Raw genomic sequence first — 21379 nt, forward strand, 5'->3', positions numbered from 1 at the left:
CATATAGACCAGTTGGCAGAGCTGGTATTTGATACCCATTTTTCCTGCCTCTAGTCTAGAGCTCTGCCATGGCTCCAGCGCAACCATTAAAGCAGGCAAACAAGTTGTAAGTATAGCTGAAAAGAGTTCTTTTACCCCTCATCCCCCTGCCTTTTCACTACTTTCTCCATCACCCCATGGAAACCTCCAAGTTTACCAGTTTAACAGATACTTGTCCATATTTCATTAATTTCTTTGCCGTCTTTCATACAGTCAGTGCCGCCCTTCTTGACACTTCTTCTGTGTTCAAAGACATTATGCTCTCTTGATTTTCCATCTTGGCCACTCTTCATTCTCCTTTACTAGCACACCATCTTTCTGCCCTTTAAATAATTAATATTCCCAATTTTTTTGAGCTTTATACCTATCTGCTGAATAGTCATATCTGTCTAAGCATGGAGTAGGGAAAATGTAGGTTTACAGTTGTTTGTATGGAAAATAATAAAATAATTAGCAACTATCAATACAAGAATAACCTCTGTGTTTCACGTACTCACAACTGTAAACCTACTTTTGTTCCTCCCTGTATATCTTAAATATCTAAAACTTTAATCTTTCCCAAACTGACTTAGTCACCTGCCTCTCCCAACCTGCTCTTTGTTTAAATACTGTAGTGGTGTGAATTATCACTGTCTTTCTTCTCATCTACTCCCTTTATTCATGACCATATATATTGATTTATCTCCTAAATATTCTTAAATATCCTCTTGCCATTTCTTTATTTCAGGACTTTGCTATTTTTCCTTGAAAATTTGCACACCAGCCACTTTCCAGGCCTCTCTCATTGTGCCACCCTCCATTAATATCATTGAACAATGTCTGTTAATTGCAAGTCTGATCATGGTGCTCCTCATATTAAAATTCTTTAGTGGTCTCCCATAGCCTTAATATAAATCTCAAATTCTTTCCTGTGATATAAAGGGATTTTGTGAACTGGCTGCTGCCTAGAACTCCATGCCACTGTGTTTTCAAAACCCTCTCGATCCCCGTAAACTCTTGTCTTAATGAATTACTTGGCTTTGCCTTCCAAAGAACTATATTTAGTTACCATTTGCTTTAGCACTTGCTATTTGTTCCTGGAATACCATTCTAATTATTCATCACATTACTTAATTATCAGCTTTGTGCTAGGTTTTAAAGATTTATGAGTGAACAAAACAGGTAGCATTCCTGCCCTGCAGTTTAGTGGGAAATAGGTGGGTTATGTTCAGAGTGTGATGAGGACACAAGTTGGGCACATGTTACCTGGACTCAGGCTTTTGGAGGGAGTGACGTCTGAATTGAGTCCTAAAAGAAAAAGCAGTTTTGGGGACTGTTCCAGGAAAAGGGCACAACATGCCTGGATGCAGAGAGATCCAAGTACATAGCATATTTGGAAAATCAGAAATGGTTTGTAGTGAGAGTGGAGTAGGGGATAGAAATGGTCACAGAAAGAAATGAGTCTGGAGATATAAGCAGAAGCCAGATCATGGACCACTTTATGTAAAGGATGACCTTATATTTTATTATCCAATCTGGGACCCTTTTGAAAGAGTGAAAGGTGAAAAATTATTATTGCTGTTGATAATTATTCCAGGGCAGGAGGCATTAACTAGGACTGTCCCAGGCTAACCATGACATGTGGTCACCTTACTCATAAACCACTTCAAGGTGTTTGGGTGGTACTATTTTGCAGTCTGAAGGAGTATAAGCAGAGTTAAGTTAAGGATAGAGTGGATTGGGGACTTCAAATTGAAGGATATTGAGTTTTGGGTTTCTATAATTGTGTCTTTTTTCCCTGGTACCACTCCTGCCACCAACTGAGTGTGGTTACCAACCAATTCTCTGATATCAACTAGGTATCCAACAATCCAGTTCTGATACTAACTATCCAGAGTTAGCACAGACCTCACAGATTAAGGGCTTAGTCACAGAAGATTGTCCCGCTTCAGATGCTAGCCACTGATGCAGACTCCATCCAGTAGGGCCCCTGTGTTGTGATGAGACGAACAAATTCACATGGACTACAGAAGTCCTGTAGAGAAAAAGGGACAGCATGGCCACTCTCTGAGAGAGAGAGTGTCTGACCCCTGCCTGGACAGGCTTTTATTGCTTTTCTGGGAGCATTACCTCAAGGAAGGTCTTCATTCATCATTGTCAGGGAGTAATGATCAAACAATAGACAACATTCAAAGAACTATGAGGGCTTATTCTGAGTCAGGGTCAGTTAGCTAAAGGGCCATAAAACTTTGGGAAACAAACTCATTTCATGCTTGGACCTGTATCCAAAAATTGAGGACATTCTTAGCAAAGCAGGTTTCACAGGATTTTATGCATTCTTTCTTAGGCCTGATCTCCCAGGGGAACCGCCAATTCCTGCCCAGGGCTGAACCACCCTGCAGCATTGTTTCAGGCTTAAGGCAGTCAGGGGAAGTCAGGCAGCCAAGAGATTAGGAGACTTCTCACAGACAGAATGAGGACTCAGGTTATGTCAAAGCCAAGGGGTGAAGGTCCATCACCCCTTTTTTCTATAGCCCCCAAGTCCTTCCCTGAGGGCCCCTTCGTGACCTTGCCTGTCTTAGGTCGCCCCTCCCTTGAGGAATCGCACCCATCATTGGCTAACCAGTCATCTTCCTGGGGCCAAGCAGGGTGAAGTAAAAGGGGACAGAGGTGGTACCCCTGCCAGGAAGATGAACTTTGTCTCCCTAGTGGCTTATGGTCCCAAGGTCCTTTACTCAGCCTTGGCCATGGGGGGTTACAGCTTCTGAAACCAGGAAGGGTAGTTCCCAACAAGCCACAAATGGGGTGCCTAGGCTACTGTAGGACAGGAAAAAGTTCCTTTTACCCCCTTGAGTTCTGTGGCTGGCCTAAGAATTAAACTGAGATGAAACAGATTAACTGGAGGGGGGAAAAGATTTTCATCATATACTTACTTTTGCTCCAGGAGTTTCACAAAGAAATGAGATTCAAGGAGGTGGTCAGATGATTGAGGCTTATGTATCCTTTTAGGCTAAAAACAAAAAAGAGTTTTGAGGTACTGGCTGGTGGAAGCAAATTGTGTAAAGGTGAGGGAAGAAAATATATGGTAAATAAGGGTTGTATTGTTATGTAGATGAGCCAAGTGATGAGAATTGTTTCTTCCTAGTAAGGAGATACCTTTATAAATGGAACTTTTCTTTATAAATGTACATTTTCTTTACCAGAGGGAAAATTTATACTTTGTTTTTTGGCAGCTTTGCCGGGGAGGGTGTGGTAAAGAGCTTTTCCTGCATTTGCTGGTTCTCAGTTGCCTTTAGCTCAAAATGCTCCTTATGCCAAAGCGGCATATTTTGGAGTGACACATTCACTACCCACAGTTGTGCCCAGCAACTACAAGTACAGGATTTCCCACAACCTCCTTTCAAGGTTTAATACTTTGCTGGACTAACAGAACTCATAAAAACATTTCATGAAGTTTATATATTTTAAAATATATAATGCAGGAACAGCCCAATGGAAAAGATGCATAGGGTGAGGTATGGGCGGGAATGGACAGTGTACAGAACAAATGTCCATGCCTTCTCTGTGTGTGACACCTGTCCAGCATGTCAATATATTGCACAACCCAGTAGCTCTCTGAATCTCATTGAGCAAGTGTTTTTATAACTTAACCTCCAGTCCCTTTTCACTGCCCAGGGGTGTGGGGGTTGGGGGGGGGCACTGGGGCTAGAAGTTCCCACTTAAAAATTTATTTATTTATTTATTTATTTATTTATTTATTTATTTATTTATTTATTTTTGGATAGAGGGGGAGGGAGGGAGAAAGAGAGAGAAACATCGATTGGCTGCCTTTTGCACACCCCCACCTGGGGACCTGGCCTGCAACCCAGGCATGTACCCTGACGGGGAATCACACTGGCAACCTTTCCATTTGTAGGATGATGCCCAACGCAATAAGCCACACCAGTCAGGGCTGAGAGTTCCCACTTTGAAATCACATGTTTGGTCTTTCTGGTGACCAGCCCCCATCATGAGTTCATCTATGGGTCATCTAGTGGTGATCTGGAGCTCACCTCATTAGCATAAACTCAGGTGCGGTTGAAAGGGGCTTATTAAGAATACCAAAAAGACTTTTCTATAACTTCGGAAATGCCAAGAGTTTTAGGAGCACTGTGCCAGGAACCAGAGAACAAAGACCAAATACATATTTTTTTTATATTCAAGTTCTGTAGGTCACTTGAATACATAATGGGACTTGAGATAGATAACAATCTATCAAATTAACTTGGTTTTCTTTTTGTTCTTTTTCTTTTTTTTTATGTATTGACTTTAGAGAAAGAGAGGAAGAGAGAGAGAGAATGAGAGAAACATGGATTTGTTGTTCCATCCACTCAAGCATTCATTGGTTGACTCGTGTAATGCGCCCTGACCAGAGATTGAACCAGTAACCTTGGCACATGGGGACAGTGCTCCATCTAGCTGAGACATCTGGCCAGGGCACTTGGTTTTCTTTTGAAAAGTTTCTAGATTTTTCCTGTGTGTCAAAAATCAGACCCTGATCTTTGAATCATCAAAATGAAGGCTATTTCTCCAGAGTATACCCCCATTAATTCATGTGCTTTAATTTTTCTATAGGAATATATAGAAATAGTAGGATCTTTCCTTTTCCCCTGCCTATTTCTGGTTGTACTTTTTATGTTTTTCCTTCAAAAATCTTCATTATATAGAATTTGCTACATCATTTATTCAACAAATATTTATTGAGGACCTGCTGTGTATCAGGTACTTTTCTAGGTCTGAGGGATACTTCAATGACTAAAATGGATTTCCAACTTTTTTGGAACTTACATTCCAATTAAAGAAGGTGAGGTGGGGTGGAGATAGACAATAAACATAGTAAGGAAGTTAGAAGGTGATATGGTGTAATAAAAACAGACAAAGAAAGGGGGTTTGGGAGTGGAAGAGGTTCAGAACAGGCATCCCCAAGATGTGCCACTTTTGGCATGTGGATTATTTTGAGCTGAAGGCAATTGAGACTCTGTGCAGTCAAGATAAACTTTTACCTCTCCCTTAAACAGTTTAAATTGTGGGCCTTGCCCATAATAAGAGTTGTTATCAGAAATAACTTTTTATGACTTATCTATGTTGCAGGGCAAACATCTAATTCCTGAACATCTGCTCTTCTTATCATCCCTTTAATTATTGTTCTGTCCTCTGAAGCTCCAAGCACTTTATCTCATTCCTTAGCTCAGAATGTCATTTTAAACTCATTTTACCTTTCTGTCTCTGAACCTCTCGTGTGTGGTATTCCCATGTGTATGTATGTAATTAAATTTGGTTATTTTCTCTTGTTAATTTGTCTCATCTTGATGTAATTATTAGACTGGCTGAAATAACCTGGAAGAGTAATTTTTTTCTCCCCAACAGAGCACTAGTGATGGGAGTTGTAATTATAGATGGGTGGTCAGAGTCAGCTTCATTGAAAATGTGACATTTAGACCAAGCTTAAAGGCAATAAGAGGAAAATTGGGGACAACTGTAATTGAACAACAATAAAAGAAATTTTTAAAAAATAAATAAAGACAAAGGCAGTAAGAAAATCAGCCAAGTGGTCATTTGGGAGAAGAGAGTTCAAGGCAGAAGAAATGGCAGTGAAAATATCCTAACATGGAAACGTAACCTGCCATTTGGAGGAATGAGAAAGAGTTCAGTGTAGAAATAAGCAAGAGAGTAGTAGGCAGTGAGGTCAGGGGGATAATAACTAGTCAGATGTTGTGGAACCTGGTAAGCCATTGTAAGACTTTGGCTTTACTTTAAAAGAAATGGAGAAAGCCAGATGGTTTTGAACAGGGATGAGCCAAGATCTAAATTACATTTTAAAACATACCTCTAAATGCTTTGTTTAAAATAGACTGTGAGGGGCCCTGACCAGGAAGCTCAGTTGTTTTAGAGCATTGTCCTGATATACCAAGGTTGTGGGTTTGATCCCTTGTTAGGGCACATACAAGAATCAACCAGTAAATGCATAAATAAGTGGAACAACAAATTGATGTGTGTGTGTGTGTCTCTCCTCTCCTCTCTAAAATCAATGAATAAAAGATTAAAAGATAGATTGTTGGGGTTAAGAGTAGGAAACCTATTAGGAAGTTACTGCAGAAATTGAGTTGCAAGGCAGTGGTGGCTTGGACTAGGGTGGTAGCAGTGGAGATATTGAGCAAGGGTCAGATTATGGATCTCCATTCATAGTAGAGCCAGTATTGGCCTTCTGGTTTATAAATACTTAATTTGTAAATTTGGGTAGTAGGAATCTGTTCCCCATGACTGATACTTACCAGGTGTACTGATGAAAGTTTTGGACTGCCAAAGCCATAATATACAGTGTAGTGTTTTTCATATGTATATATTATGCACAGAAAAAGTCCAGCCATTGTTAATAAGAAAGGTTTGCACACGACATTGATGTAACCTGGAAGCCAAGGAGAGTGGACTGGAATGCACATGTGTGAACAATGACAACTTCACTATGCTAGTCAGTGGGGATAGTAGACAATATTGAATGAGCGTGTGTACTGTGTGGCTGTCACATTCAAAATGACTGAGGGAATAGAGCAATGAATCTGCATCAGATTTTGCACTAAGACTGAACATTCCTCCATGGAAACTATTTGTTTGATTCAGAAGGCTGCAGCTATGGGCAGCTGGTGATTGGCAGCTTTATCACGACAATGCATCCACTCATGCATCACATCTCATGCAGAGTTTTTTGGCAAAACATCAAATCACCAGGTGACTCAGCACCTCCCTATAGCCCAGATTAGTGCCCTGTGACTTCTGGCTTTTCCCAAAATTAAAATCACCTTTGAAAGGGGAGAGATTTCAGGCCATTGATGAGATTCAGGAAAATATGACAGGGCAGCTGATGGCGATTGAGAGGAAGACTGTGTGAGGTCCCACGGTACCTACTTTGAAGGGGACTGAGGTATCATTGTCCTATGTACAATGTTTCTTGTATCTTGTATCTTCTTCAATAAATGTCTGTTTTTCATATTACATGGCTAGATACTTTCTAGACAGACCTCATATTCCTCTGCCCTAATCATTCCAGGGCAAGGTACCAGACAACTAGAGACCACCTTTATAGCCCATAACCCCCCATTCCCGCACAGAGTTATTCAAACTATCCAATCCTAAATCTGCTCAGCTGCTTCCCTTGCCTCATGGTTCCTTCCATATACACATACACATATACACACATCTAAATATATACATGTTTTACATTTTACTTCCCACTGCCTAAACTGTGAATCCTTTGAACTAGAGGTAGTTTATAAAATAATTTATTTTGTATACTTCTCCATACTGTATATAGCACTAAACTCATAGTATTCTGTAAATTCCATTAATTTCAGTTGAATTTCTATTGGTTCACACATCATTCTAGCCATAAATCCAGGAATAGGAAGGGATTAAGTAGTGAAAAATACCAAAATTGGAAAATTTTCTGACTTTCTAAGTCAGATGTTCATGCATTGGCTTCAATTTTGGTGTATAATTTTATGATAACATTACCTATATTTAAATGTATATCTATATTTAAAGGTATATATATTTTTAAATATAAGTGGAAATATTTATTTCAAAGCAGAAAGTATAGATGATTTTTAAATGTTGTTTTTTATTTTTAAAATATTTTATTTATTTTTAGAGAGTGGGGAAGGGAGGGAGAAAGAGGCAAAGAGAAACATCAATATGAGAGAGAAACATCGATGAGTTGCCTTTTGCACCTACCCCAACAGGGGACCAAACCCACAACCCAGGCATGTGCCCTGACTGGGAATCGAACCAGTGACTTTTTGCTTTGTGGAGAAATGACGCCTAACGAACTGAACCACACCAGTCAGGGCAAATGTTGTTTATTTTTAATTTACCACTTAAATATTTCAGTCAGTTTTGCTCCTTTTCAGTAGTTAATCAGTGTAACCATGTGGAAAAACCTCTTGTTAATATTATAATACACATTTTTAGGATATTTCTAATATTAAACTAATATTTAGTCTTTTTTTCTCTTTTGAAGATACTTATGACTTGGAACCTGCATCTGAATTAGGAGAAGACTTATTGAAACTTTACGTGAAACATTGTTGCCCAGATGTTGATATTTATGTTGATGGAAAAAGTTTTAAAACTCACAGGTAAACAGGCATGTGATTGATTTTGTGTCTTGGTTGTGACAGTATAAAGTGTAAAAGGGTGACTGTCTCTTTCTAGCCCAGCGGCTTTCAAGCGGTGATGATTCACACCAGTGTGATTCACATTCACACCAGTGTGATTCACATAGGCCGCTCGGGTTCTGTACTATTGCCTCAGGGGCTTCTGACAGGGAAGAGGTCAGCCATCAGGCAGGATCTTCTGCCTGCAGGTGCACTCATGTCCACATGCCCCTACCCAGACGTGCACGTGCTTCAGCCAGAGCAGATCCATGTTTTGCATTGGGCGTGAACCTAAGATTGCATTAGAAGAAAATATTCTGTTGCCTAAAATAGGTTTGAAAGCCATGGTCACAGAAAATGTAATTAAATGCAGTTTTTAATTTCACAGGCATTGTAGTATTAAGAATGATTATTTCCACATGAATGACATCTATTTTCTCTGAATGCATTTTGGCCGAGTCTTTCATTCAAAATGGATGATTCTCATGAATAGCATTGATTAGGCGGTTTAATATTTCAATGTACTTAAAAAAAACATTATTCTGCTTTAAAATTGGGTTGCTTAGACATTCCAGGCTTTTAGATTTCAAATTAAAGCCTGCTGCCTGTTTTGATCAGGTCCTTTTTTGCAAGTAACTAAAATCAGCTTAAAAGAAGGAAAAAAATTAATAAGAAATACAGATTTTCTGTTGGAACTCAAGAGAAAGAAGTATAGCTAGGCCTCACAATGGACTAGAATTGGAACTGGAAATCAGAGGAGACCAGACAGCTCTTCTCTTTCCCTCTCTGTGTTTCAGATAGAATGTTGGTAAGTTATTCTGGTGCTCCTGAAGAGGAAGAATCAGGCTGTTTGCAGTGGCAAGAAGCAGTCTTCAAGGTTCAAGGGTGCACAGCCTTAATAATATTAGCAGTGGGTTTAGATTTCAGGAATCCACCAAGCCAAACAGTAGTGATGTTTGTGCTTTCAAAAATCATACTGGTTTTGCCAGTTAATCGATAGCAGTATATTGCTAAACTCGAGGTTTGCCAGTTTCATCCAGACTGTTTACCATTTAGAATTTGAACTTTTCTCTCTGGGAACATGTGTTTTTAATTACATGTATACACAAATACATGCCTTCCTAATTTTTATAAAATCTGTATTATATATAATAAAATACAGTGTAATACAGTTATCAATATATTTTCTATATCATGGTTATACTCGTGTATTTCCTAGTTAACGGTGTGTGTGTGTGTTTGTGTGTTTCTTTCTGGTGGGGAGGAGCCCACACAATTTTATTTTTAAAATAAATTTAATTTAATTTTGTGTCCAGGTTTTTCTTGATACAATATGGGCATCCTGATAAAGTAATACTGATAGAGTCCTAAGACTATTGTTATCATAGGGAAAGCGGGACCCTATGATCATTTGCAATATGTCCTCAGGCAGTGTCTGTATTCAGCCTCTCTTTTTGTGCAGCTTGACAATGAACTGTGTTTTAGGATCTGGGTCTAGAATATTATTATATTTGTATTCCAGGGCATCTCTTGCTCACATTCCTTTTTTATTTTATTCATCTACCAATAAAAAATAAACATACTAATTAGGCAGTTTCCTAAGGATATATTTCAAGAGGATCTGGTTTAAGTGTTCCTACATTGTTATTAGTGCCCTTACATGAGTTACAATGTAGAATTATTTTTGTAATTACATTTAAAAAAAAAAAGATTTTACTTGTTTTCAGAGAGAGAGGAAGGGAGGGAGAAAGAAAGGGAGAGACACATCAATGTGTGGTTGCCCCTCCCATGCCCCGTACTGGGGACCTGGCCCACAACCTAGGCATGTGCCCTGACAGGGAACTGAACCAGTGATCGTTTGGTTTGCTGGCTGGCACTCAATCCACTGAGCCATACCAGCAAGGGCATATTTTATTGTTTATGCTAATACAGTTGTCCCAATTTTTCCCTCTTTGTGCCCCTCCACCCAAACCCCGCACCCCCACCCTCAGGCAATCCCCACACTGTTGTCATGGTCATGGATCATGGATATGTGTTCTTCGTCTACTTTATTTCCTGTGCTGTACTTACATCCCCATGACTATTTCGTAACCACCAATTTGTGCTTCTTAATCCCTTCAACTTCTTCACCCATCTTCCCCAACCGCCTCCCATCAGGCAACCATCAAAGCCTTCTCTGTATCTATGATTCTGTTTCTGTTCTGCTTGTTTGTTTATTTTGTTTTTTAGATTCAATTGTTGATAGATATGTATTTATTGCCATTTTATTGTTCATGTTTTGATCTTCTTCTTTTAAAAGAAGACCCTTTAACATTTCATATAATACTGGTTTGGTGATGATGAAACTCCTTTAGCTTTTTCTTGTCTGGGAAGCTCTTTATCTATCCTTCAATTCTAAATTATAGCTTTGCCAGCCAGAATAATCTTGGTTGAAGTTCTTTGCTTTTTACCACTTTAAATATTTTGTGCTACTCCCTTCTGGCCTGTGAAGTTTCTTTGAGAAATCAGCTGACAGTCTTATGGGGGCTCCCTTGTAGGTAACTATCTGCTTTTCTCTTGCTCCTTTTAAGATTTCTTTTTGTGCTCGCTTCGGCAGCACATATACTAAAATTGGAACAATACAGAGAAGATTAGCATGGCCCTGCGCAAGGATGACATGCAAATTCGTGAAGCGTTCCGTATTTTTCAGTGGGAAGAGGGGATTACAGGAACTACTATAGAGGACACGTGGACAAAACCAAGGGGGAAGGTGGAGGTGGGGGAGGGAGGTGGGTTCAGCTAGGGTGGGGTGGAGGGATAGGGAGAAAAGGCATACAACTGTAATTGAATAACAATAAAAATTAAAAAATAAAAAAAATTTTAAAAAAGATTTCTTTTTGTATTTAACCTTTGGCATTTTAATTATGATGTGTCTTGGAGTGGGCCTCTTTGCATCCATCTTGTTTGGGACTCTGTGTTTCCTGGACTTGCATGTCTATTTCTTGCACCAAGTTAGGGAAGTTTTCCTTCATTATTTTTTCAACTAAGCTTCCAATTTCTTGTGCTCTCTCTTCTCCTTCTGGTACCTCTATAACGCAGATACCTGAGTTACAATGGCAAATTGGCAAATTCTAAATCCCAAGATTACCTTTGTAGTCCATACTCAAACATCTCTATGTTTAATACATATAATTTTATTACTCAGGTCAATAAATATTATGTCAATAGTTTCAAAAACACGTACTCATGTAGTCTGAAGCCCAACATAGAACTTTCTGCTAGATCAATGTCAGCATTTATCCTACTATAGCAGTATGGCTAAAAATTCATTTGTAATGTGCCTGCTTTAATTTTTAAATTATATATACTTATATATTGAAAGATCAATGCAAGTACTCACAAAGACCAGGATTTAAGATCAGAATTATATTCAGTTTAGGTCTCAAATTTTAGAACAACTTAGGTTGTTAGTTTAACATGTTCAAATTGGTATGGTAATAAGGTAGTGTTTTCTTTGAGTCGCTGTATTCCTCTCATGTTCAAGTTCCTTCCTGAAAAACATCCCCGATACCCCAGTTTTTCCAAGAATCTCTCTCCAATTGCTAGTTGCTCTTTCCAATCATCATTTTGATCCCCAGCCCAGTGCCTGGAGCCCTTTATATGGTGCACCCCAGTTTTTCCAAGAATCTCTCTCCAATTGCTAGTTGCTCTTTCCAATCATCATTTTGATCCCCAGCCCAGTGCCTGGAGCCCTTTATATGGTGCATGACAGTTTGATGCCAATCACTTGCTTGTGATGGCACAATTGAGCAAAAGAAGTTATTTATAATGGACTGGTTAAGAGTATGTGGACTGTGTGGAGCCTGTCTAACTGGGTTTGAATTCTAGCTCCACTGTCTTTGAGCTGTGTGAATTTAAGCAAGTCATTTAACCATTTGGTGCTTTAGGGCCCATATCAAACATGAGGATTATAGAAGTTCCCCTGTCACAGGGTGATTGTGAAGACTAAATTACAATTTAGTGATAGGTTTTTGCTCTAAGCTTTTCTGTAGAACAGCCTGTATCCCCTTTACTTATGTGGGGCAAGCAGAGAAATGTGATTTGAATAGTTTATATTTTCCCCTAATCCAAGAAAGAATGGGATAGCATTAGGCCTCCAGGAAAGTCACATTAACCACACTCCTCTCCATCTACACAGACCTTTCTCTCTCTGGCGCATACATCTCCACCCCCTCCCACATCTTTCTTGTCCTGTTTAACTCCGATTCTTCTGCTCAAGGAAGAAATGAAGAGAGCTCTTTTTATTTGAGGGGAGGGAGGTTATTATAAAAGGAGGACCTGTTAGAGTTCATTGATCCATTTGTTGTTATGTTACTACATTTCTGGATTACTTCCTGGGACACTATCACACATTATACTCCTTGTCCTGGATCTTTGTAACGTTACTTTCCTGCTTGAATTGCTCTCAATCACCAGATGAATACTATCTGGATGTTGCTCATTTCTCCCTGCTTGTATTTCCTCCTGTCATCTTCAGCCTACCCCTAAGCACCTATCTGACCTACTCTGTTGCTGATCTCCCATTTTATATTGTTATGTATTATTTTTGTGTTTTCTGAGAGGAATTGAATGTGTTAGATTTTTAAGATAATTTATTTCTGGCATTTCTATGTTCCATAGTTAAGATTCACTTCTGCTTTTATTGAAAAATCAGGGCAGTGATTCCTAATTTTAGCTTTGTGACACTCCAGGTCTGATATCCCTCCCAAAATGCCTTTCTTTCCAGTGCCTGATATTATATCATTAGAGATACTCATTCATTGCATTAAAGCATTGTTAAACCTCCCTTTAAAGTGAAGATTTCTTTGACTAGTACATGGTCCTGAGTCAGGAGGTCAATGTTCTAGTCTGGACTATGCCACTAATTAGTTGTATGTTCTTGGGTGCATCAGCTGAAAGCTTTTTCAGAGACCAGTAATAAATCAGAGGTCAGTCTTTCTGGGTTTAGATTCTGATTCCACTTTTTGTGGAATGGTTGAGAGTTACTTAATCTCCCCAGATCTTAATTTATTTGTCTATAAAAGAAATAACAATGGTTATTCATAGCATAACATGACTGGGAGGATTGAATCAGATAATGCACTCAGAACACTTAGCACAATACTTGGCACCCTGTAAACTTTCAGTAAATGTTAGTTGTTGTGAATGTTTACTAGATATTTGGAAGGGAGGCACACTATTGCTGTTGTACCTTACCTTATAGGGGTTGGCAAACCATGGCCCGAATCTCAATGGTGGCCCTTTTTAAAACAAAAAACAGCAAAAAACAAAGAGAATATGCAACTGGAATCTGTATTTATGTCAGATATTTACTATCTGGCCCTTTACAGAAAAAGTTTGCTGTTCCCTCTCTTACTATGTTTGCCAGCAAGCTTAAATGAAATAATTATAATAAATTTCCAAATTACCATGCAATAAAGTGAGTTACTAATGTCTTAATACTAATTATTAGTGACAAATGGTCAATGCTGTCCACTTGAGAGGCTTACAATAATAATAAATTATGCATGGGAACAATAGGGGGAAAACTGGTGAAATTCCTTGGTCACAGGTGTTTGAGGGCAGTTGTAATGGGCAAAGCAAAAGGCACTGGGTGCCTGGAAGGAAACAAACCATCTCTATATTGTAGAAGCTCCTAAACTAAACTTGACTAGACCTTTAGATGTCCTCTGTAGAACCTGCTAACAACATGTGTGCAGAACTCTCAAGGCTTAGGAGGCCATTCTCTAGTATAACTACTCATTTCCATTCCTATTATTGAGTTTGTGTCTTCCAGGTGTCACTTATGGTACCAAACCTGTTTAATGCCATTTGAATTTATTATTTGGATGGCATAACTTAATGAAATATCATGTAAACCAATGATATATTAAATATGAAGGGAGAGTTACTGTTCCGGTGAAAACTAAACTGAATGGGAATGATTTCATAAAGGAGAGGCACTTTTAAAATGTTGTATTCAGTATAGATGAAACATTATAAAAGTTTGAGGGGAAGTTATAAAAATATAAAATGATTCTATAATTCAGACTGCGTATAAAATTTTACATTTCCTTCTTCACTTTAGAACAGTTTAGAAATCCTAAAGAACATATTTGGCTAGAGTTTTTCCAAGGAATATGAGGCCCCCATTAATGAACCCACATTAAAAAAATATTGGCCTCATGATGAAAGATTTGTGACAATGTGATTATGATATATGAAAATTATTTTTAAAATTCTTTCCTGATTTTTTGATTACCCAAACAACAATCTGTCCTAACTGTGTTGGATTATACAGCATCCGCTACACTTGATAAATAATTTTTTAACTTAGGAAAGGCTAATCCTGTGAAAGCTATAGTCAGTGGATGTCTCCAGAGAAAGCTAACTTTCCTTTTTTAAAGGAAAAGTATTGTATTAAAATTTATGTTCTCTAAAATATTTGCCAAGAGGGGGACTGAGTAATAGTGACAACTCCACAAAGTTGGGTTCACTACTCTAGATTTAATCCGTATTAAGTTATGTGGAAATAAAAAGGACAAATATGTTCTTGGAAGCAAGAGTACTTTAGAAAATAGTCCTGGTAAAAATTCCTTCTTTAGAGCTTCTCTGAGTAATCCAGGCCATTGTTCTGCCTGGAGTAGTGAATCTAGTTCAGCTAACACCAGGAAGTATTGAATAGTGATGTACTAAAGCAAGAGCAAGGGGGAAATTAGGGCATTTCAGCAGAGCCAGAAGCAGCCATGTCAGTTGAAATTAAATTTAATCAAAAGGAGAAAATAGTTTTTGGCATGCTGGAAAATGAAAACTCTGGCAAAAAATTATAACATACCATGCCATCTACAACATTATTTTTTAAACTTAGATTTGTATTCTGATTAAATTGGAATGTTTTCTAAGTTTATGTCTCAGGATGAGGGTAATTGTTTAAGCTTTTATTCTTACTTAGATGGAAATGGCTAACATGCTGTGTTAGTTCAAGTTTTCTGAGAAGCAGACACAAAGGTGGGTTTAGACTTGCAAGAAATTTATTAAGGTAAATTCATGTGAGAGGACATGGGGAGGAATTTAGAGATGACTAGGAGAGCTGTTAAACTGAAATGTTACTCTAACCCTGAGTGAAGGAGAAAGGAAAGGAAGGAAGCTTGGGTAGAAGCATCTTAGACTGCAATGCAGTTCTGAGGAAAGTTAACAGACTGGTGGAAAGTTTACAAGCCAAAGTCACCTATCAGAGCAACCCTGTCTCCCAAGAATAGGACTACTTCAGTATCCCTGATGTGGCTCAATCACTGGGCAGGGAACAGCCAGTGAGAAGGTAGCCTTGGGACCAATGTAGTATAGATTTCAGAGTGCTGTAGCTGGGCCACATAGGTCAGTTATACAGTCAAAATCAAAGAGATGCATTCTTGTGAGTAGCAACCCATGTAAATCATGACAAACTATGTATTTATATATCTTTACCATTAGGTATAGTCAGATAAACTAAATAGATGGAGGGATAGAATTCTAATAGTATTCTTCGTTAAGAATTATTTAAGGTAGGCGGAGGTGAGCAAGGGGAGATGGGAATGGAAAAAGACTTTGCTTGGGATGATGGGCACATGAAGCAGTGTGGAGATGATGTTTTGTTGAGTCGTATACTTGAAACCTGTATGGTTTTGCAAACCAGTGTCAACCCAATAAATTCAATTTAAAATAATTGTTTAATGAGCACTTATTATTTGTCAGGTACCGTGTTTTGTGCTGAGATTGAGATTCATACAGAAATAGAGAATGAAGTGCAGAGGATCAGATAGATTATTAAAATTCAGCCTAATTGATGTATTAGAAAAGACTGCCAAGGAAAAGGGTCTGGCAGGATATCCAATAAATTGTTAATAGTGGTTATCTCTATAAACTTAAAATGTTCACTTTTTAAGATTCTGTATTATAGTTTATCATAAGCAAAAATAAAATTTTAGCTTTCCATGCTTGAGAAAAGAATTGTAGACTGCTTAATATTTTTTATCTTTTTGTATAGGTTCAGTCATACTCTAAGGTTACATCTTTTTCCTCTTATAGAAAAATAAAAATTTCTCTTCCTTCTGCTTACTATAGGTATGATTTGTGTTTCTTTTTATAGTCTCTTAAGGTAGCATCTTGGGTCATTGATTTGAAACCTTTTCCTTTTTTAAGATGAGCATTTAAAAGCTAAAAAATTATCTCTAGGTACTGCTTTAACTGCATTCCACAGATTTTGGTATATTGGATTTTTATTTTTATTCGAGTAAACATTTTCTAATTTTTTCTTTGATCCATGGATTATTTGGATGTGTGATTTACTTCCAAATATTTGAAAATTTTACAGATATTTCTCCATAATTAATTTCTAATTTAATCCTATTGTGGTCATAGAACATATTCTATATTAGTTCACTTAAATTTGAAACATGTTTTATGACCCAGAATATCTGTCTTAGTGAATGTTCCACGTGTACTTGAAAAGAATGTGTGTTCTGCTATACTGGGGTAGAGTGACTATAAATGTTATGTTGGTTGATGACATTGCTCAAGTCTTCATACCCTTAACAGATTTTTTGGTCTACTGTTAATTACTGAGAATATTGAAGTTTCCAGATATGATTGTGAATTTGTCTGTTCTTTCAGCTCTATCAGCTCTATCAGTTTTTGCTTGATATCTTTTGAAGGTTTGTTATTTGGCACATACATCTAAGATTGTTATTTTCTCTTGTTGAATTGACTCTATTTTTGTTATAACATACCACTCTTTACAACAGATAATGTCCTTTGTTGTGAAGTGTTTTGTTTGATATTAATAGAGCCACTCTAGCCGAGCCACACTAGCCAGAGCTATTTTCACTTTTGTCATACTGTTGATAGCTGTATGTGTGTGTGTGCTCATGTGCAAGTGATTTTTTAGGTTTTTGGTTTTTTAAGGTTTTTTTTAGGTTTTATTTTTTTAAGTTTATTTTATTAATTATGCTATTATAGTTGTCCTATTTTTCCCACCTTGTCCCCCTCTACCTGGTATCCCCATTCCTTCCAGCATGGCCCATCCCACTTAGTTCATGTCCATGGGTCGTACATATAAGTTCTTTGGCTTCTCCATTTCCTATACTATTCTTAACCTCCCCCTGTCTATTTTGCAACTACCATTTATGCTTCTTATTCCCTGTACCTTTTCCCCTATTCGACCCTTCCCACCTCCCCACTGATAACCCTCCATGTGATCTCCATTTCTGTGATTCTGTTCCTGTTCTGTGTGTTTGTTTAGTTTGTTTTTCTCTTTTTTTCTTAGGTTCAGTTATTCATAGTTGTGAGTTTGTTGTCATTTTACTGTTCATAGTTCTGATCTTCTTTGTCTTAGCTATTTTGTATAGTAAGGTTTTGGTGATGATGAACTCCTTTAGCTTTACCTTATCTGGGAATCATTTTATCCACTGTTCCATTCTAAATGATAGCTTTGCTGGATAGAGTAAATCTTGGATGTAGGTCCTTGCTTTTCATGACTTTGAATACTTCTTTTGAGTCCCTTCTTGACTGTAAGGTTTCTTTTGAGAAATCAACTGACAATCCTTTGTTGCTTACTATCTGCTTTTCTCTTGCTGCTGGTAAAGATTCTCTCTTTAACCTTTTGCATTATGATGTGTCTTGGTGTGATCCTCTTTGTGTCCATCTTGTTTGGGACTTTGTGCTTCCTGGACTTGTATGTCTATTTCCTTCACCAAATTAGGGAAGTTTTCTGTCATTACTTTTTCAAACAAGTTTTCAATTCCTTGGTCTTCCTCTTCTCCTTCTGGCATCCCTATGATTTAGATGTTGGTACATTTAAAGATGTCCCAGAGACTTCTTAGCCTATCCTCATTTTTTTTAATGCTTTTTTCTTCCTTGTGTTCCAGATCATTGATCTGATTCTCGGCTTCATCCTCTCTGCTATTGGTTCCCTAATGATATAAAGAAAAATCTTTATTTTTCTTTAAAGATTTTTCTTTATTTCATTTAATGTAACCTTCATTTCTGTCAGACTCCCTGTCTCAGTAGCATGGCCTGTTGTACAAAAGGACACCCGTAAGTTGGATGGGGCAGAGCCTTAGGTAATCACCAGGATGAAGCAACCTTTGTGAACCAGGTTGATGGAGTCTCAGATATGTTGTTGCCACTTTGTGGCTCTGTGTGTGGGAGGGTTAAGAAAAGGGACATTGGCTGCTGCCTGGCCTCTGGAGTTTTTCCCAGGAGGAAGTTGTCTCCTGGCACTTGCCCTGTTGCCAGTCACTTCACTTTCTCCTAGTTTGCTGCTGGTTCCTTTCCAGCTGTTGCCCTGGTGCTAAATGCCAGGGGAGGTGAGTCTGCATGAGTCCTACGTCTGTCATGGGCCCTTTATGAGGAGTCTCTTGAGCATCCCATTTTCTTCTGTCCCAACCCCCACTGGTTTTTACAGGCAGAAGTTATGGGGACTTATCTTCCTGGTGCTGGAACCCTGGGCTTGGTGGTCTGGTCTGGGGCTGGGATCCCTTGCTCAGAGGTATTTTCCTGACTTTTATCCACCACACATGGATGTGAGACCACTCATTCCGTGTCTCTGCGCCTCTCCCGCACCTCTCGCACCTCTCCATGCCCTCCTACCCATCTGGATGAATGTGGCTTCTTTAAATCCTTGGTTGTCGGACTTCCATACAGCTGATTTTCTGAGAATTATGGGTGATATTTGTTTTGTGGTATATTTGTAATTTTTGCTGTGGTTGTGGAGGAGGCAAGATGTGTTTACCTACATGTCCATCTTGATTGGAAGTCACCTTATTTTATATATTTTAAACTCCACTATAAATTGTAATTGTTCTTTTATTTATTTAAATTATATTTTATTGATTATGCTATTACAGTTTTCCCAATTTTTCCCCCTTTATCTCCCCTCCACCTTGTACTCCCTAGCCCTCCAGCATCCCCCCTTAGTTCATGTCCATGGGTTGTACATATAAGTTCTTTGAGTTCTCTGTTTCCTATACCATTTTTGACCTCTCCTTGTCTGTTTAATGCGTACCAATTATGCTTCTTTTTCCCTGTACCTTTTCCCCCCATTCTTCCTCTCCCTTTCCCCACTGAAAACCCTCCATGTGATCTCCATTTCTTGGATTCTGTTCCTGTTCTAGTTTGCTTAGTTTCTGTTTTCTTTGTTTTTCTTTCTTTTATTTTTTTAGGTTCATTTGTTGATAGTTGTGAGTTTGTTGCCATTTTACTCTTCATATTTTTGATCTTCCTTTTTTTAGATAAGTCCCTTTAACATTTCATGTAATAAAGGCTTGGTGATGATGAACTCCTTTAACTTGACCTTATCTGAGAAGCACTTTATCTGCCCTTCCATTCTAAATGATAGCTTTGCTGGATAGAGCAATCTTGGATGTAGGTCCTTGCCTTTCATAACTTCAAATACTTCGTTCCAGCCCCTTCTTGCCTATAAGGTTTCTTTTGAGAAATCAGCTGATAGCCTTATGGGAACTCTTTTGTAGGTAACTCTTTCCTTCCCTCTTGCTGCTTTTATGATTGTCTCTTTGTCTTTAATCTTGGGTAACTTGATGTGCCTTGGTGTGTTCCTCTTTGGGTCCAACTTCTTTGGGACTCTCTGGGCTTCCTGGACTTCCTGGAAGTCTATTGCCTTCGCCAGATTGGGGAAGTTTTCCTTCATTATTTGTTCAAATAAGTTTTCAATTTCTTGCTGTTGTTCTCCTTCTGGCACCCCTATAATTCGGATATTGGAAGGTTTCAGGTTGTCCCAGAGATTCCTCTGCCTCTCTTCATTTTTTTGGATTCTTGTTTTTTCATTCTGATCTGGTTGGATGTTTATTTTTTCCTTTTGTTCCAAATTGTTGCTTTGAGTCCTGGTTTCCTTCTTGTCACTCTTGGTTCCCTGAGTATTTAGCTTTATTTCATTTTGGGTATCTTACATTTGTTCTTTCATTTTTTGACCAAGCTCCATCAGTTTCATGAGCATTTTGATTACCAGGGCTTTAAATTCTCCATCAGATAGGTTGGCTATATCCTCCTCACTTAGCTCTCCTTCTGAGGTTTTGCTCTGTTCTTTCATTTTGGCCCTATTTCTTTACTCGGGGCCCTTGATAAGTTGTAAGGGGGCGGGGCCTTCAGTAGTTACCTGGGCAGGGCAAAACTCCTTGCTGCACTGTGGTGCTGCCTGTGGGAGAGGGGCCAGAGAGGAAACAGTGCAGCTCACCTGCTCATCTCTCATGCACTTTTCAATGAACTCTTGTGTGAGACTGGGAGTTTCTCCTATCTTGGCAACCACCGCAGACCACAGCCACCTCTGAGTCTCAGTTTCCCCTTAAGTCAGCCCCTCCCACACAGCCTGCTGCCATGCAGCAGCCAGCCCCACCCCTATGGTCCGCTGCCTCACTGTGGTTTCTCTCCGTCCACTACCTTACCAGTCTGGTTGTTCTCTTTGACTGTTTCTTTAATTCCATGGTTGTTGGAGTTCCATGCAGTTTGATTTTCTGGCACCTCTGGTTGTTTATTGATTTTAGATTGGTTGTTTTTCTCCTTTTGGTTGTGCGAGGAAGTGAAGGGTTTCTACCTACACCTCCATCTTGGCTGGAACTCTGTAGACCATCTGTTCTTTTAAATAATTATCTTTAAGTTCTTTATTAAATGAGAAAGAATGTATTTTGTATTTCCCCACACTTCTAACATTTTCTGTCTTTTTTGCAGTTCCAGGTTTTTGTTATAATTTTACTTCAGCCTGAGAACTTCTTAAAAATTTTCTGTAATTCAGGTCAGCTGGCAATGACTTTTCTCAGCTCTGGTTTATCTAGAAGAGTCTTCATTTAGCTTTCATTTTTGAAAGATAATTTTGCTGGATACAAAATTACAAGTTGGCAATTTTTTGTTTCTTTCAGTGCCTTAAAGATGTTGTTTTATTGTTATCTGGCTTGCATTGTCTCTGATGAAAAGTCTGTGATCATGCCTAATTTTGCTTGTCAGTATGGGATGTGCCTTTTTTCTGTGGCTGCTTTTTAATTTTATTTCTCTATAATGAGTTTTTAGCAGTTTGATCATTTATGCTTTCCTTATGTTAATCCTGTTTTTGAATTATTGAGCTTTGGGTTTGTAGTTTTTAAGAAATTTGAAAAATGTACGACCATCAT

The 21379-nt window shown here is 38.4% G+C and overlaps 1 protein-coding gene and 1 non-coding gene across 3 annotated transcripts in view; both read left to right on the forward strand.

Annotated features, from left to right (window-relative positions):
- BTBD8 (BTB domain containing 8) overlaps nt 1-21379 on the forward strand; it is a 91892-nt gene that overhangs the window by 19147 nt on the left and 51366 nt on the right. For both annotated transcript variants that reach the window (XM_024565537.4, XM_024565538.4), the window contains exon 4: nt 8072-8189. In XM_024565537.4, coding sequence (XP_024421305.3) covers nt 8072-8189 — 118 coding nt within the window. The remainder of the gene's footprint in view (nt 1-8071; nt 8190-21379) is intronic.
- On the forward strand, nt 10788-10893 carry LOC112309451 (U6 spliceosomal RNA). Its single transcript, XR_002975247.1, has one exon. It is a non-coding gene; the product is annotated as a U6 spliceosomal RNA (small nuclear RNA).

Source organism: Desmodus rotundus, chromosome 3 (assembly GCF_022682495.2).
Source record: "Desmodus rotundus isolate HL8 chromosome 3, HLdesRot8A.1, whole genome shotgun sequence".
Lineage (NCBI taxonomy): Eukaryota > Metazoa > Chordata > Mammalia > Chiroptera > Phyllostomidae > Desmodus > Desmodus rotundus.